The sequence below is a fragment of the Haliotis rufescens genome, unplaced genomic scaffold, assembly GCF_023055435.1.
Source record: "Haliotis rufescens isolate VD_foot unplaced genomic scaffold, xgHalRufe1.0.p SCAF_19, whole genome shotgun sequence".
Classification (NCBI taxonomy): domain Eukaryota; kingdom Metazoa; phylum Mollusca; class Gastropoda; order Lepetellida; family Haliotidae; genus Haliotis; species Haliotis rufescens.
Window position 1 is genome coordinate 12,069,602 of NW_025963879.1, and position 18,812 is coordinate 12,088,413.

The 18,812-nt window shown below is 40.6% G+C and overlaps 1 protein-coding gene and 1 long non-coding RNA gene across 5 annotated transcripts in view; one reads left to right on the plus strand and one right to left on the minus strand.

Moving 5' to 3' along the window:
• LOC124138925 (sodium-dependent dopamine transporter-like) overlaps nt 1-18,812 on the plus strand; it is a 98,474-nt gene that overhangs the window by 57,627 nt on the left and 22,035 nt on the right. For all 3 annotated transcript variants that reach the window (XM_048398882.1, XM_046505835.2, XM_046505836.2), the window contains exons 5-6: nt 5,455-5,593; nt 12,749-12,883. In XM_048398882.1, the coding sequence (XP_048254839.1) occupies nt 5,455-5,593; nt 12,749-12,883 (274 nt within the window). The remainder of the gene's footprint in view (nt 1-5,454; nt 5,594-12,748; nt 12,884-18,812) is intronic.
• LOC124138927 lies at nt 12,877-18,800 on the minus strand. Of its 2 annotated transcripts, XR_006861712.2 has the most exons (4): nt 18,403-18,800; nt 15,901-16,438; nt 14,666-14,727; nt 12,877-13,925 (listed from the first exon to the last, which is right to left on the minus strand). It is a non-coding gene; the product is annotated as an uncharacterized LOC124138927 (long non-coding RNA). The 2 variants fall into 2 exon arrangements; XR_007221942.1 differs by lacking the exons at nt 15,901-16,438; nt 18,403-18,800 and adding an exon at nt 14,907-15,064.

Genomic DNA, 18,812 nt, shown 5'->3' on the forward strand with positions numbered 1-18,812 from the left:
TGGGATGACAATTATCTCATGCCATGAATCCGGTATCACAGGAATAGGTAGCACATCCGGTGACTAATCGAGACGAGTGATTTAAAATTCAAACCTTAGTCTAGATAAAAATCCTTAGATTTTTTCTCCAGAACAATAGAAGTCTCCACTTTCGTCACGATCAATGTTTCTTTCCCGCCAGTCAAGCAACAAGGTTGTTACAATACATATCAAACGTTTGAAAAATCAGAGTAGGATATAGCGTCCGGCATATAAACTACCGGGCAAAAGAAAGTTTTCATCGACTTCACTTGACCAAACACCAAAAACAAAGGCATATGTGAGATTTATGATGATGAATTTATAAACAAAAATCATTTTCCATGAATTAGAATGAAAATGCATTGTAATGCCGATATTGCATTCTCCGCAATACACAGAGAAAGAGTAAAGGGGTCCAAATTAAAAATTACACAAATCAGAGTTCATTGAAAAAGTGCATGAAGAGTCCATTAATGACACAGTAGTCAGGTAACACGTCATCAATAGCGAGTGTGACCACCCTGGGCATCCATGCACGCCAACACACGCCTCCTCATTGACGTCGTCAGTCGGCGGATAACGTCAACAGGAATCCTGTTCCATAAGTTCAATAGAGTCTGTTCAAGTTCCTGTCGGTTCGCTGGAGGCTGTGCAGGTTGTCTCAGCTGACGATCAAGATGATCCCTGAGATGTTCAATGGGGTTCATGTCTGGAGAACAATGTGGCCAGGGCAATGCGTTGACGTTAACGTTGTTCAGGTAGTCTTGAACAATTCGGGCGGTGTGAGGCCTTGCGTTGTCTTGTTGCAAAATTAATCCTCTTGGCTGATGTTGAATAAAGGGCACCACAACAGGTCTCAACACTTCATCCCTGTATCGCTGAGCATTCAGGTTTCCTCGGATGATAACCAGCCGTGTTGTAATCTGGCCACAAATGCCACTCCATACCATGACGCCTCAACCTCCAAACGGGTGAACTTCTCTAATGCAGTTTGGCGCCAGTCGCTCTCCCCTTCGTCGAAAAACTCGAACTCTGCCATCGTTCCTGAACAGACAGAACCGACTTTCATCTGTAACGAGCACTCTCGCCCAGTCACGTCGCTGCCACCGACGTACGGTTCGTGCCCATTGCAGTCTGCGTTGACGGTGTAGACGGGTCAAGGCCATTCCACGGAAGGGTCGGTAGGCTCGTATACCAGCCGTACGAAGTCGTCGAAGGACTGTTCGTCTGCTGATGGCATGCCCTAGTGCTGTTGCCGCCGTTGACGTCGCCGTCACACATCTGTTTCGGAGGTGAATCTGCCGGGTGTAGAGGTCTTCGGCCGGTGTTGTCACTCTCGGTCTTCCCGATCTTGGCCGGTCTTGAGTCTTTCCTGTCTGTTGGTAGCGGATTATCAACTTGCTGATTGTGGTCTGGGAGCAGTTGAAGGTTCTGGCTATCTGACGTTGTTTAGCCCCCATATTGGCCATACCGATCGTTCTGTCTCGTTGCGCTTGTGTTAGTCTGGGCATATTCTTGGTGTTTTTTTGCTTACTGAATGCCTGCTCTGTCCAACGTAACGGTATCTATGCCACAATCACGCACGTGGATTGTTACTAATGTCTCAAAATCACGTTTTGCACGTTTTCAACAATGCATGATTTGGAAAGCTGCGTTCGAAAATCTGCGTTGTGGTTGTGGTCTTGTTGCATTTGGGCGAATGTTTTCTACGGGGGTTCAAACCTGTACCAGCTTTTTTGCTTTTCATGCAACTATTTTTAAAGTGACAACTTTCTTTTGCCCGGTAGTGTATTTGTTCAAGGACTGTCAAACCTAGAGATTAGTTGAACTGTTGAAATAAAATATTGGGAGTTCTATTATTGTCATTAATTTTCACTTTGTCTTTGTGAAACACGTTTCCTCTCAAACAAACCATTGAAATCATATTCTATCATTAATGTCAAAACGGATTATAAAGAAAATTAAGAGAGCCGCGCAAAATCAGTTCGTCACTCACTGAGAAACAAACGGAAAGTGTTCGTCGTTTTGAATTTGTAATAATAAATACAATACTACGTTTTCGTGTGTTGTAGTTTATTAACATTGTAGAAATACATTCGTGCATGTTTCATGGTCACAATGAAATCCATTATATTTTTTAATTCGGTTTTGACAGAAATAATGTTATCTTACATCAACTTCTTTACTGACGAGAGCGAATCTATGCAGAGATATCGACTGTCTGTTGATTCAGTACCAAGTCTCTCACAAGTCAACAGAGCTTCTCTGATAGCATCAGTCATGGATGGTGGAGCTCCATCAACTGGTGTGTCTGGGACACTGCCTTGTTGTGTACAAGTACTGGTTACCTACGCCTGATTATATCCAGTAATTGTAAAAAAACAAAACATGGAGGCCTTCAGACGATGTAGACATGAGGTAGTTATCACCAGTAGCTGTAACCAATCACTGGATTGTCTGGTCCTTACCCGACTCTTTACAGGCTGTCTTCATAATTTGGAATATTGCTGAGTGCGGCGTTATAGGAGATGTACAGTAAACTATAAATATGGGATTAAATCATTTACAAAGAATATTAAAACAAGAATCTTGAAAGATAAAACTCGATATTTGTGACCAAAAAAACCCGTTAAAACCTACTCGTCCTCCGGAAACTACCGAGAGTTAATGAGCATAGTTGTCATCACGTGGGTGGTCGTCAAAGTGGAGAGTTGACTTGCAAGCAAGATAAATAGAAGGATATTAGTGGCTTGCATTCAGCTCACTACAAGCACTGTGACTCTACTCGTCTTGTAATACAAAAAAACATTCACCATTATAACATGGACTAGCATATATTAGAGAGACACAAACGAAGAATGAAATAAATATATTTAACAACAAACAAATGAAATGACAATATCACACTATAAATACCTGTCAAAATTTCTCTCAAAATGTAACCAAATTCAGGATTATGTCACCTAAAACAGTTTTTGTCAAACAATGACTTATCCCAGATTTAGGCTGGAAATGACTGAAATAATCGTCAGTGGTGGATCCAGGGGCGAGATTCAGGCTAGTAAACCACCCCCACCCCCAAACTCCCTCATTTTGAAATCCACAACCAGTAAACCCCCCCCCCCCCCCCCCCCCCTCACCGAGGGTAAAAGCAGTTCGTTTGAGAAAAAAACTGGATCCGCCTCTGATTATTAATAATCGATTATAAACATGTATCCAATAAAACTGACACACAATTACTTTTTTCACGTTAACATTTATCTAAAATCATTCCCGAGGCAAATACATGTAATTGATATATTTTTTTTTTTCATTTTTCATGACCAAGACATCTTCATGAATATCATCTACCCTGTTTTCATATAGAAAGGTTTATATAATGTACAAAAATGAGGCTACCAATCCCCTTTTTGTACGCGGGATTCGGGGGTCTATTCAGAGGTTATTCGGTACTCAGCGATGTGATACGCGGGACTTGGTATGCAGATTCAATATTTATAAATATATTGATGGTGTACTCAAAAGTATCCTTCATGTATTTACTTTTTCGATATTTTTTCAGTAATTTTACTTGAAATCGCATCCTTTTCTCAATGCTTTTTATATTGTGTTCAGTAGTGTTCCGGTTCAGGGGTGAGCAAATGAGTCTCAGAGTAAAAACTTAGATGGTATTTGGGATTCAGGAGACGAGGGGTTGGCACCCTAAAAATGTAGAAAAGTTCATCCTGCATATTTTGTGAATACAATAAGAGAGACCTTTCCCCCAGAATCAGACAATGGTATCAAGTACACAAGACCAGGAACTGAATATGTGAATTTATGTACACTAAAGTTGTGCCAAATATATAACCTTAAGGTGTAATATGATCAATGTGCATGGTCCTTTGTAATTGTTGTACGAGCGGAGTCAGTCATGGATTATATGTAACAGTGAATGCGAAATTTATTTTCGTAACCAAGTTCGTTTAGTATGTATGGACTCTCTTATAGACAGATGCCTCAAAATGCAAGAAACACAAAACAGCATGTCCAGTCCGGTTCCATTTCTTCCTCGCTGACATCACTTTTTCCAAACTTTGCTCCTCGCTAAATCGGCCCTTTCGCTTGAAAATTTCAAGAAATGACACTTTGTACTTTTGTTTGATGAACTTGTACACTCGTACGCCCACACAATACCCAATTCTGCGTCTTCAATACAGAGAATAACGGAAAATGACTTCAATGTCATGAAGATTTATGCACTGTAAACGAAACGAAATGGTGGATGTCTCTCCATGATGACGTCACAGCTACATCTCGGCCTCTAGCTGGGATTTCAATATGCATGCACGCTAGTTGTGGGAACAGGGCAGTTGTTTGTTGCTTTCAAGATAACAATGAAACCACATATGGCAAATGTACTTTGTAAGACTATTTAACATGTGTTTAAAAGATTTTTTGCATAAGAACTCCTAAGTAACAAAAATAGCACTATCCATTGTCCACATACATATATAGGATAGATATAGAATATGTACCAAGACTGAACGGTTGTTATGAGGTGAGGTGAAATGGGGTTTAACGTCAAGATTATTGCACATATATAGCGACGTGTGTGTGTGTGTGTGTGTGTGTGTGTGTGTGTGTGTGTGTGTGTGTGTGTGTGTGTGTGTGTGTGTGTGTTTGTACTAGTCCGCATAGTGCTAGCCCACTGAGTGAGATACCATGCTGCAGTTTAACATGAATACCCCACTCAGACACAGTTACTGATTCCGAGCCGACCAGTCCTTCTTTTAGCCCCTTAATACCGAGTGCCAGACAGGGTAACAACTAGTAACATCTTTTAACGTCTTTTGGTATATATCAATATATATCAAGTTGTCGGTCCCTAATGCGACCATGCCAATTGCTTTAATTCAGTTTCACATCGACAGTTACCTGTATGGAAGCTGACATTTCTATTCTCATATATGTCACTGTGTTATATCGATTTGTTCATGTTGCTTGTGCGGTGTGAATGTGTCAACAGTCATATATAAAACTTAAACCCAGGAGATATGGACTTGTGAACTTGTGTGTGTGGTATAATGACTGATAGGACGTAATTTGTTAAAGGCCAAAATCACTGATTCACATCCCTGCATCACGATAAAAACAGTATCTGTTTTGACAGACGTTCTCCCCAAAACTCAATTAGGTTTATTAGCGGATAATTGGCAGGTCCATCAGCTGCAGCCGATGTTAAACCACCTCGTCCAGTCCAACGAGCATTAAAACATACAAGTGTACATTTGCACCTATAGCCGCGTCATGTGACACAAGATTGTGAGTGTAGGCTAAATATTGTGCTGATGTCTATAAATAGAACTAAATGCGTATTCACTATGCCTCGGATCAGTTATTAAGTATTCGGTTTACAAGCATCCTGGTCATGTAGCGTTCTGTTCCCCACAGACGGGGTGTCCTGAATCTCCACAAGAGTTCTGGTATAGATGACCTTGGTCCGGTGAGATGGCAGCTGGCACTGTGCACTCTGCTGACCTTCACCCTCCTGTACTTCTGCCTGTGGAAGGGGGTGAAGAGCACAGGCAAGGTACGTATTGCTTTTCTTAAATATGTCAATTTTGGTTAATTATGAGAACCATTGTAAAATGTTGTATTGTTGTTTTCCCTCCTTCCCTTTCTGTGAGACAAATGGTTGACATTAACCATTTCAATACTTACGGAATTGTTTATCAGTTGAGGTGAATACTGACTCATAGCCGACCATTCCTTGTTTTATCCCCTTAATGCCGAACTAGGCAGGGCAACAACAAAGTTTCTGTATTGTAAAATCATTAAATAAAGACAATCTTTAGGCAAATTTCAATTCATAACCCGATAGAGGATGGTCCAAAGTAAATGTGATAGTTACAATTAACATACTGAGTTGTTTTTACTAAGAAAGATGTAGAAGATAGTACCATTTAACAGAAGGAGCACTCACATTCCTATATATAATGGAATGGGGTTTCTGGTAAATATAAATCTCCGGGGTCAATTCGACAGAATAGTTAACTGTACAAACAACTCTTAAATATAAACATATATACAGATATATGAAAAGTGCATACTTTTAAACGTCCCAGTTAGCCATATTCCAGCTATTTGGCACAGCGGCCTGTAATGATTAAATCTGGACCAGACGCACCAGTGATTGATGTGAGCAACGTCCCACGTTATCTGATGAGTGAGTGAGTGAGGTTTTATGCCGCTTTTAGCAATATTCCAGCAATATCACGGCGGGGGACACCAGAAATGGGCTTCACACATTGTACCCATGTCGGGAATCAAACCGGGTCTTCGGCGTGACGAGCGAACGTTTTAACCACTAGGCTGCCCGACCGCCCCCGTTATCTGATGAAGATAACAATGGCTATGGCCGCGTTCCACAAAGCGACCGTAGCACTACGACTGTCGTAAGTCTATGTTAAAGTATGGTAGTTACGATGGTCTAAGCGTTTAGATCGCTTTGTGAACAGGGCCCATGTCTCACATGTACCACACAGTATATATAACCACTCAATCCTACTTGAACTCGGTTATAACACCCAGCATTATAAACCTGGACACCCGGTGTCCACTCGACAAACATGAGGCTCAGGGAACCTAATCTCAACAAATATCCGCGGGCTTTGTCATGGAAGAACATATCCCTAAACAATCTCGAAATAACATTACTGAATTGGCAACATGAAAGAAATTCAGACAAGGAATTAAAAGACATGCACCTTTAATGAATAAGTACATACATACATACATACGGTCACACGATGGTGCATTTACGGATTTTGTTGAAACTACAAACGAAATGAATGTAAAAACACTAACACTAATCAGGAAGAAGCAGATAGCTATACAAAGTGTCAACACACCAGTTTGTAACATGCATTGTCATGTTTGATTTTAATCATTGATTCATTATCGCCGAGTGATCGTCAAAACGCCGTGCAAGGCTATTCGAGGCTAAGTCTGGCACCTATATCTCATCAGCTGTTACAAATCCAGGCGTACACCAAATAGCATATAGTGGGTTTGTTTCCTGTTTGTGTAAACAATTATTTGAATACCTCTCTTCAACACAGACCTGTGGAATTGTTTACAAGCGTCATTCATTCAATTAGGATAAGAACAGGTTGCTATCTAGCATTCCATTGGTTATCTACAGTTCCACTGAACAACAGGCGTGTTTCCCATCGTTCACACTTCATCACATCCAGGTATAAGGCAGCGTGCTTTCGTTAACCATCACTTTCTACTATAATACAATGTATCACCATCCACACATTTTAACATTATATGAAAACTTATGTAATACACATGCCAGTCTTACATGGTCCAGTAAAGCACCTGACATATTTCTGTGTTGTGTGACAGCATGCCAGTCTTACATGGTCCAGTAAAGCACCTGACATATTTCTGTGTTGTGTGACAGCATGCCAGTCTTACATGGTCCAGTAAAGCACCTGACATATTTCTGTGTTGTGTGACAGCATGCCAGTCTTACATGGTCCAGTAAAGCACCTGACATATTTCTGTGTTGTGTGACAGCATGCCAGTCTTACATGATCCAGTAAAGCACCTGACATATTTCTGTGTTGTGTGACAGCATGCCAGTCTTACATGATCCAGTAAAGCACCTGACATATTTCTGTGTTGTGTGACAGCATGCCAGTCTTACATGGTCCAGTAAAGCACCTGACATATTTCTGTGTTGTGTGACAGCATGCCAGTCTTACATGATCCAGTAAAGCACCTGACATATTTCTGTGTTGTGTGACAGCATGCCAGTCTTACATGATCCAGTACACGACTCACAAGGTACGATGGAGATGTACATTGTGTTAAGCGAAGCGACAATCAGCTGATTATACTTACAGCTTATTATACTTACTGCTGATTATACTTACAGCTGATTATAAGCCTGTGAGCTTGTCATAGAAATGATCATAATGAATGAATGAATGAACTCTTTATTTCCCCCAATGATTTGGAGAGTAGTACATACAATTACATTACATTATTTGACAACGGCAATGACAAAATACATGTAAGTACAACAGATTGGGCTGGGTGAGCAGTAATGAAGTGATGCGTGAAACTATATTTACATGATGTGTGACATAGCTTCACAAATACAATATGGATGTTAAGTTCCATGAGCTGACATGTTTAGCCACGATACTCATGACTGTTGCCCAGCTGTCAAGTGTCATGTCTTGGACCACATCTGTAATAGCACCGAGGTATGTCAGAATCTTGACGGCATCACTAGACGTGTCCTCAAGTCTGAGATATGTTTCAAGGCTAACATTGTCAAATAGAGACTCACTAAGCACATTTCTCTCTTTCATTAGGCCATCACAGTAAAGCAATTGGTGCTTAACAATGTCATCACATTCACAATTACAGATAAGACACAGTCCAGACGTTACAGGTAATATGCCGAGCTTTACAAGAGCATATACAGGGGGGGGGGGGGGGGGGAAGCAATATCATACCATACACACAGAGACCAGAGACGATGTGGGGCAAGGCGGGTGTGGATAGCACTAAACCTATGCATGTCTGGACGTTGTTGCAAAGTATTTCTCCAATTCATATTTTCAGACTCACTAATAGCTCGTTGTACCAAGCTCTTCCATACACTCTTAGATGGAAATTCCCCAGAGTTGATTAGTTTATCTAAGACGCCTGAGAATCCATACTTTTGAGCCACATTCAGTAGATCATGTGTTATGGATCTGGCACTGTGTGAGATCGTGGTGACATACTGGGATAGTCTGAGATAGAAAATCGGCTTCATAATGGTTGTGCCTGCTGCTCTACAGAGTCGTCCCAGAAAGAGAAGCTTCATTTTCTCCACCTTGCCCAGCATTGACCACAATCCTAGAACCTGGGTTGTAGCAGCTGTAGAGGATCTCCTGTGAAGGTTTTGGACTCGTCGTGCGAAGTAGCGCTGTAGGGTTTCCATCTCACTGATCTCACGGTTGTTGATATTAGGCCAGAGCTCACATGCATAGAAGGCAGTGGGGAAGATCACTCGTTGCCAGATATTCGATGAAGATACTGGGCTCAATCCTCCAGCTCTAAGACCAACATTTCTTAAGGAGTTGATTGTCTGTCGCGCCTTAGCACAAGCCCTAGTAGTTCGTTCACTTGCTTTTTCCGTGTGTATCAGAGAGCCGGCATAAATCATACTGCTTTGGATCTTCATTGTCACATCTCCAATTCTGAACACAGGTCTATTACAATGTCTTCTGTTATTGCAAAAAGACAAGACACAGCTCTTCTTGGCGTTATATGTCAGTCTCCAGCGCCGAGCATACTGGTGGATAGTATCAAGAGACATATTCAGTCCATGTACACTCGTACTCACAACAGTAGTGTCATCAGCCAGTATTACCGTTGGGATGTGCTCCTTACCGACAATTAGTCCACATTGTAGATTATCAAGCAGAGATATCAGGTCATTAATATAGACTAGAAACATCCATGCTGAGAGCACACGACCTTGTCCTACTCCTTGTTGAACATTGAACAAATCACCTGTGCTCCCATTGTATTTAACACAAGCACTTGCTTCTTGGTAAGATTGACGGATAATGTGCCATGCACGGCCTTTCACACCAAGATTGTATAGTTTCAGTAGCAGCCCCTCATGCCATATCCTGTCGAAGGCCTTTTCGTTATCCAGAAAGGCAACATATATATTTGAGTGTCTATCTTGATAATAGGAAATAGCCTCTTTTAACACATATGTAGCAACACTGGCGCCATGCTCTTTCCGGAAGCCGCACTGGAGACGATGTGGGAAATCAGGATTAATAGATTTGATGTAGGACTCCAGTCTGTCTAGCAACAGCCTCTCAAATACCTTCCCAATCACGGATGTTAGAGTGATACCGCGATAATTAGCTGGGTTGCATTTATCTTTATTATTCCCTTTGTAGATGGGAATAATAGTTCCAGTTCTCATCATGACAGGCGTGTAACAAGTACTGATCATCATATTGTAGAGGTGTGCCAGATGTTTAAACAGAAGATTGTCAGCATTACAGAGGTGTTCTACAGTAATACAGTCTGGTCCAGGAGACTTATTCTTTTTCAGCCTCTTAATGGTTGATTTCACTTCATTAGATGTAATACTTGTCGCCAGGATTGGATCGTTCTCAGATATGTTACTGTTTGCTATATCACAAACCTTTGATTTTGTTTCCTCATAAAAGTCCGTTTCAAACTCAGGCCTACCGAGAGGAGACAGCAGATCTCCGTAGTAATCAGTCCACATATTGCAGATGTCCTCGGGTGTGCTGGCCGTCTTGTCTTTATACTGTAGAGATGTACATGTTACATTAGTCTTCCTCTGTTTCCTGACAGTTCTATAAAATTCACCAATGTCCACTTCACAGGCAGAGTTCAGTTCTGTATACTTGTGTCTGTCCCATTGCCGTTCGGCTTTTCTTTTCTGTCGACGGAAGTTGCATTTAGCTGCTTTATACTGTTTATAAGAGCCATGTGCATCTCCTCTAGGTTTACCTTGAGATATCCATTGTCGTCTAGCATGACGCATCTGGTAGTGGTAGTAGTCTAGACTAGATCCTCTCCAATAGGGTCGAAGGTATGGTCTGTAGTGTCCTGTTGGGATGTACATTGCTGTTGACGTGTGGAGAGAGCTCACTATAGCATCAAAGTAATATTCCACCATATCGCTGTCAGCATGTGTCACGTCTGGAAGGGTGTCACCAAGTATTTTGTTAACTTCAGATGAGTACATCTTCAGTTCAAGGCCATTCGTACATTGTGTTAAGCGAAGCGACAATCAGCTGATTATACTTACAGCTGATTATACTTACAGCTGATTAGAAGCCTGTGAGCTTGTCATAGAAATGATCATATATAAACCAAATGTTCCTTTTCTTCTCCACTGATGAACGTACATATATCCTTTGTAAAATGAAGGTTTCACACAACGTTCCATAACATTTTGAAAACAATGAGTGAGTATGGTTTTACGCCGCTTTTAGCAATTTTCCAGCAATATCACGGCGGGGGACACCAGAAATGGGCTTCACACATTGTACCATGTCGGGAATCGAACCCGAGTCTTCGGCGTGACGTGTTTTGAAAATAGATATAATGAATCCATTCAAACATGCAATATGTGTTATACCTTAACTTGCAATACAGAAACAATTACAGGCTATATATTTGTTATTTTATCACGTAGTTGAATAATGATGTCAATGATCAGTAAAGGGGCTGTCAAAAATATAGAGTTGAACGATGTTGTTTTTACTCAGTTGTATGAGACTCATTCAACAGCAGAAAGAGTATGCCAGTAGACACCCTTATCTATACACCCCCGCAAAGCTCCGGTTTACAATTGGTCTTCAGCAACCCGTTCTTGCCGTAAGAGGCGACTAACGGGACCGGGTGGTCAGGCTCACGGACTTGTTTGATGCATGTCATCGTATCCCAGTTAGGTACATCGGTGCTCATGATGTCAATCACTGGAATGTCAGGTCCAGACTGTTATTTGCAGACTGCCGCCATATAGCTGGCATAGTGTTGACTGGGGCGTTAAACAACAAACAAATCAACAAAATTATACAACCAACACCAACACCAATAATAACCCCCACCGCACTAACGAAAACACTAATACTAACATTTCATCATTATGATACCCCTCCCCCACCGTCACCAGCATCACCTTTACAGGTGCTTGGCTTCAATGAATTGATTCATTATTTTAAGTGGGCACGGGTGGCCCAGTCGTCTAAGGCGCCGCGATTCGCTGTGCAGAGTTGCGTCCCTTGGGCACGCCAGTAACCTATGATTGTGGGTTCGAATCCCGGTTCGCCCCGATTATGTTTCTAGGTTTGTCAGCACCATACCCGTGCTCGTGGGTTTCACCGAAGTGGTAAACGTCTGAGACCTGCATCACTTCGGGCTTTCCTCCCACATTAAGCTGACACGCCGTGATATGACTAGAATACTGTTAAAAGCGGCGTTAAAACCCAACTCACTCACTCACTCATTATTTTAAAATAAGTTCAGATTCCTTTACAATGTTCGGGGTGTCAAATGACCGACAAAAGCGTCTGTAAAAGCACCATATCCGAGAAGAGATCATTAAGGCACATGAAGGTGAGGTGAAGTGAAATGGGGTTTAACGTCGCGTCCAAGATTATTGCACTGGTATAGCGACGTGCATGCACGTGTATGTGTGTGTGTGTGTGTGTGGCTGCTTGTACTAGTCCGGACTGATGCCGATTTATAGTGCTAGCTCACTGAGATACCATGCCGCAGTTTAACATGAATACCCCACTCAGACACAGTATACTGACTCCGAGCCGACCAGTCCTTGTTTTATCCCCTTAATGCCGAGCGCTAGACAGGGTAACAACAAGTACCATCTTTTAACGTCTTTTGGTATGACGCGGCCGGGGGCGGACGCTCTACCTCTAGACCACGGAGGCGGTCTAAGGCACATGAAATAGATACAGATACATACAGATACATGTAAACGTGCACACTTAACATGTGCTCATGTATACACATACACCGTATTTACATCAATATGAGAGGAGGGGCGTAATGTTTGCCAAATGATTAAATTGTGAATAATACATTTAAAAACTGAAACAATAATATTTTCCCTACATGGTCTTTACACATGAGTCTTATGATTTTTACTCCCCAGGTGGTATGGGTGACGGCAACCATGCCCTATATAATCATGGCCATCCTGCTAGTCAGAGGCTCCCTCCTCCCTGGAGCCAAGGAGGGCATCACCTACTTCATCACCCCCAACCTCAGTCGACTTGGGGACCCACAGGTCAGTAGCGAACAATGCATCATTGGTATAATATGATCAGTGGCAAAGATTATTGTGATCATCTTCGTATTTATCGCATTGTGAAACGCATAAGACAAAACCTCTCTCTTTTTCTTTCTAGATAGAAAATATACTACTATTTAATATTCTGAAGATGAACAAAATAAGATTTTGATGGTCTTAAGCAAAGATTAAGCAAAATCAAATTTCAAATGCAGTCTTGGTGTTCTTAAATAATTGAAATGGTTTCATGCAAGCCACATGCGATGTTCATCAGTTTCATTTTATCCCAATTAAAACAACACATTAGTCTTTGATCTGGTTTTACAAGTGTCTGTTCTGTACACACTTAAAATCTGTAAAACCATAAGCATATGGTCCATGTCATAATTGCTCTTAATCTCCCAATCATCCTGTGATCACAGTAACTTTGCCTTTGATCACACATGCCCAATAAAATATGCTAACACAATTTAATTATTAGGTATTCAAACAAATTTAAAGCATTGTCAATATTTTGGACACAGAGTCTTGATGTACCTGTCCTCCCATGTCTTTCTTATAGTACTTATTTCCTACCAAGTGACCTTAGTCCACTGTCGAAGCGCTGTTGAAGGGGTGGGATGAATACGAAGTGTAGATATTCCTTGTTGTTGTCTGGCAAGTGTGTCCCCGATATGGAAATTGAAAAGGTATTTACGTCTTCTTCCTTTGGGGAAGCAATGACTGTATCTTCCTGCACATAATCCCGCTCCTCTGCCATGGCCATGTGAGCTTCATTGCAGGCCTTTGATAGGTGAATGAAATATGTCCTAAATATAGGTGGTTCCTGTCGGATCTGGCCACTCGACACAATAGCAAAGGGTCCCTCTATATCTTCTGGGTGCTGAATGTTCTGTTCTGGGGGTGCTTGGCGCATCTCTGTGTGTGCCCTCTCAAAATGATCTTCCATTCTGCCAAGGTCCTTTGAACTGCTAACACACACTTGGCCTTCCTCATCTGAACGTGTTTCCTGTGCTATGGGGGTTTCTTCTCCCGCCATCTTAACAAAAAGATGTTATTCACTTAATGTTTATAACTTAGAATGTCTTACTTAAATAGGTCACAGCTCTCTTTTGCTACACGTTAAGGCTCCTTACCATACTACATTGGATGATGTATAGGTAAATCATATGCAAAGTGTGTTGTCAAGGTTTTTAAAAATGAATATATTAAAATCATTATTATTTGTGTATGTTTTTGAAAGCAACTGACAGTGTAATATGTTTTTTCCTACACATTCATAGACAACAGACATTATCGATGTAAGTACTTATACATAAGGAAGAGAATTTATGGATATCAACTTCTGTATTATCAGGAACGTCACGTTTAGGAGTATATGCTTGATCCTTCATCACCTGAAAGTGACATCCATAAATTCTCCTGCTTATGTGTACCACTCTTAAATGCAATTCAAAGACTCAGTACCAATACATACACAAATAATATGAGAGAGGATACACTCGATACCGAAGGCATCACGCGAATTTGATCTAACAGTTAACATCGTTAGTCATTTGGCCTAGATTTCCAACGAACTAGGATAAACAACTTAACATAAATAGGAAAGAAATATCTGTATAAACATCAGTCCAATCAGCAAAAATGGATGATTGTGCGTTTGGAGGCCAAAGGTATATTTTATTGTATCTTGATTAAATCGTCGAAACATTTCTCCAAGTAGGCATAAGACATGTAGGAAATTTGAGAAGCCTGAATATTTCCGTGTTGACACCTTACCTGGAATGAAGCGTTATCATCCGTGCGTGGTCCCCTTTAAAACGTGGTCTGGTTGTAGTGTCCTGAAAAGAAAAAATATTGACCAACAATGAACTCGATTTGGAACTCGATGAACTCGATTTGGCAAACTGCTACAAATGTAAGTATTACATGTTTATATCCTCGGTGTCGCCATTTTGCCAAACAGAATAAAAAATAAATACGAGGATTCAGAAAACGTATTGATGTTGTCATATGTTACCTGTAGGTCTTAAATGATCTGCTGTCATTCCAAATGAACAGATGTCTATATCTTTACCCTGAAAGATACAGGATACAGTGGCGTCCAAGTGAATGAAATGAATGAGCCCGTTTCATTCGCGATTGTATTCTTCCGCGCAGAAGCTGCACTACAGCGCGTAGTGATATTCTCGTTTAATTCTACAATTTGTCAAAATTGTATTTATGAACAAGTTTATTATTAACAGGTATAAGCAAACTGAAATGAGATATTTGGTTTGGCGCTTCAGATGTGTATTTCATTAAAAAATTGGCTATCCCTTAAGAACTATACTTTTTCATGGGCAAAGGCCAGACGTCACTAAAGTTGTTTGCAAACATCAGGTGGTGGTAGCATGCAGGTGGGTAGAAGCTCACTAAATGAATCTTCCCACCATAAACAAGGTCTTTCAAAAGTTGAAACATTACGTTTTGTTAATGTCACTTGTTGCATGTCGACCCACCTATCGTTTGTACTGTCGCAATTAGGATACCAGGAGATCCATGCAAATATCATGTGTCTATATTTAGCCCCTTGTAGTAGGTCATCGAGTTTCTTTGGCCATTCAGCAACCAAATAGTGGTCCGTTTTGCCAGATTCAGTACTGAGTACTCTATACCTCCAAACCTTGATTGTCCAAACGTAATCTGATACAGAATACATGACATGTAACAAACTGCTCTGTTTACAAATTGGCAATGAGAAAAAAAGTTACAGATTAATAGTAGCATTCCTGATCTGACAGCGAGACACAACTCCACGTGACGAGAGAGTGACGAAACAAACGGGGAAGGAAACCCCGCCAGGACATGGAAGAGTTGCTCAGCAACTGTGAACATAGCTGTAGTGATGGGACTGTATGTATACTGAACGTGAACACTGTCCTTGTAAAACTGTATGCTTGTCAGACAAAGACGGCGTGAGTGACCAGCTTGACAATGGCATAAACATAAACAAAATGTTACAAAACACATACCTCTTTAAACCTTGAAATGAGGATTACATCGTTAAGTTCCATAGCACAATCTGGTGTAAATATTGGTGATTTTTAGTTGCTTGAAAGTTTGTAGCACAGTAATGATCGTCAAACAACTAAAGAGTCATTATCATCATAATTACAAGATGGTGGCGTCTTTTTATGCACGGTGTCATTTTCTTTCACATATTAAATGTCTGTCAAGCGGTGGTAGGCTGGGACTGCTCCAATAGTCCCCTTATGGCGTCAATGTCTTCATGTGAAGACCCTGAAGGGCACAATACTGATTTATCCTCAAAGTATTTCTGGAAACCATGTGCCGGCACTGTGGTAGCGCCGGGCTCGGACTGTGGAGCAGGGGAGGTTGGCAATGGTCGGACAGGTTCTGTGTTGGGTTGAGCGTTGGGTCTGTGTGCCGTCACTGCTTCCCCATCGACATCCACGATGGTGTGAAGGTCACTCATCTTTACAACATAGTTGTACACTCCACAGAAGGTTGTTTAAAATGCATTTTGTCATTTTGTCCACACACAGTATTCTGAAAGGAAGAGATAAAGATGGGTATATATACATTGCAAGAAAACAACCAGTCTATCCGTCGAAACAGATTCCATTTAGTGTACAGTATATGAATGGACCAGTGATGGCACCAGGTGTTCGCGAAAAGGGTAAGCATTTACGCTCATCCCCAACAGTGGGATACACACTGTGATAATGTAACAATAATCACTCATTCATATTTAATTCAGAATTATCAGCTTGATCAATGCAAGTAACCCAAATGATTGGACGAAAAGCCTTAAGTTGTCATCCTATAGCTCGTTCCTGCGGTTGGGAAAGGCAAAATAAGAAAATGTATTTGATCAAAAGGTAAATGCTGTACAACAAGTGAATGTCGTTTTCACATCTGTGAACATCTGTAAGTGACAACACATCTTCATTCAAACTAATCATGAAGGAAACCGTGTTTTAAAATTTGACATGATGCCATTCAATAAAGAAAATGGCAAACATGTTTTTATTGTGGCTGTTCTTTCAAATCATGCAAAGAAAAGTACATTCACTAAATACGTTCACTTAGTCCAATACTATAAGTGTAAGTAAGAAACGTTGATGTATTTGGCAATTTTCATAACTGTATCACCAATCTGAGAACCGTTTACACTAAAACAGTAATACGAAAACTATACAATGTATTGGTTGCAATCTAACACAGTTCAATTAACAAAGTGTTAACGTCACAGGCTTTCTCTGAAAGAAAATAGTTCAACAATACTAAACTCTTTAGATAACAAGAATACCCAAACAAAAATCAACTTTCAAAATATTACCAGTGATAGGTCTAGTGAGATATGGCTGCCAATATACCACTAGACCTATGTTAATACCCCTAGGAAACTTTACTTATATTCCAAGGAACTAAATAGAAAATGTCATCAGTTTCATATTGCGTTATTTTATGAACTAGCTGTATGTGAATCCGGTCAGTCGACTTCAGGGTTAAATATGTATAACATAATGTAAAATGTTGTTTTCGGAGCTAGGTTTCTACCCTTTCACAGATTGGGAACGAAAGCAAACATTATTTCACAACAAACGTCAATTGAATTTTCACAACCATTTCCAAACAATTTGTACATGAATGTTCGGTGTCTACATGTGAATCCCTAAAGATATAACCCTCTGTACATTAAGTTTAACTCTCCCGGCGCCGATCATAGTGATTCGACTCTTGTCATTCTACTCGAACGTATTGGAGTTACGTCATTCGTAGCGCTAGTGTATGCATTATTCGTCTTCCTTTGCGTTGGTATGCATGCCAGCAATACCCCGTGAAAAGGACCACATGTGACACCTTGTTTATCGGTTCCACGCCGAGGAAGATGCCATTCCTTCACCTCGTTATAAGTATGTAGTTGTAAAGACATATCAACAAACGTTAACTGCATAATATAGGTGGATACTGAACAGAGTTAATTTCATATATTATGAAATATAAGCGACAAAACACTTTCCACAATCAAAAGAAATCTCTTCTAAAAGCAGAGTCGATTGTATGATTCCGACTTTATTATGAGCATGTGTTTATGAATCACTTTAAAAAAGGGATGATACCAGGTGTTCGCGAGAAGGTGAGCGTATCCTGCCCCACCGTAAAAGCATGTATGCAAAGAATGTGTAGAGTTCTCAGTATGGTTATTAAATCTATGTAAAATATAATATCGTGATGACGGATTCGTTGTACTGATAACATATTCCATATTAATTTTATCCACAACGGTATTTATACTACACGTAAATCGAAACTGAATGTAAACTGTTCAACATGGAGAATACAATACTCTACACACAGTATATAATTGTATGTGAATAGTCCAGTGATGTAGTTTTCTGCAGAAACCTGCTTCTGTTTGTAAGCATATTAGATCCTTTCAATTTACTCGACCTTGATAATAAATAAGACTTATCTAGTTAGATAGCAAACCTTAGGATGATACATACCTAAACTCGGTACAAACACAGCACGTTGTCCACCCTCGTCAATGCAACACAAAAAAGTGTCACAACTTGAATAACTCACTCTGAATGTATTTATCGTCAACAGCTCTTTCCGCGCGAAACGTCCAACCTAGTATCATGGCGGATGGAGTATGTCACGTGATCTGTTTGCATTCACTCATGTCGCTCTGCTCATGGTGGGATATTCAATATAAAGTCGACTTCCATCATAACCTCAAATGTCTTCAAGCATTCATATAAGCTCACGATTCCGAAACCTTATTTTCCGAACCTGTCCCTGTGGTCTAGTTTAAGCCGATACAATGAAGTTGTCTCTCTGAAAAATGTATGATAGCTGTATGCGTATTTGTGTTGTGCAAGTTATCGTGATGGCGGTTACATTGTGTGTTCAC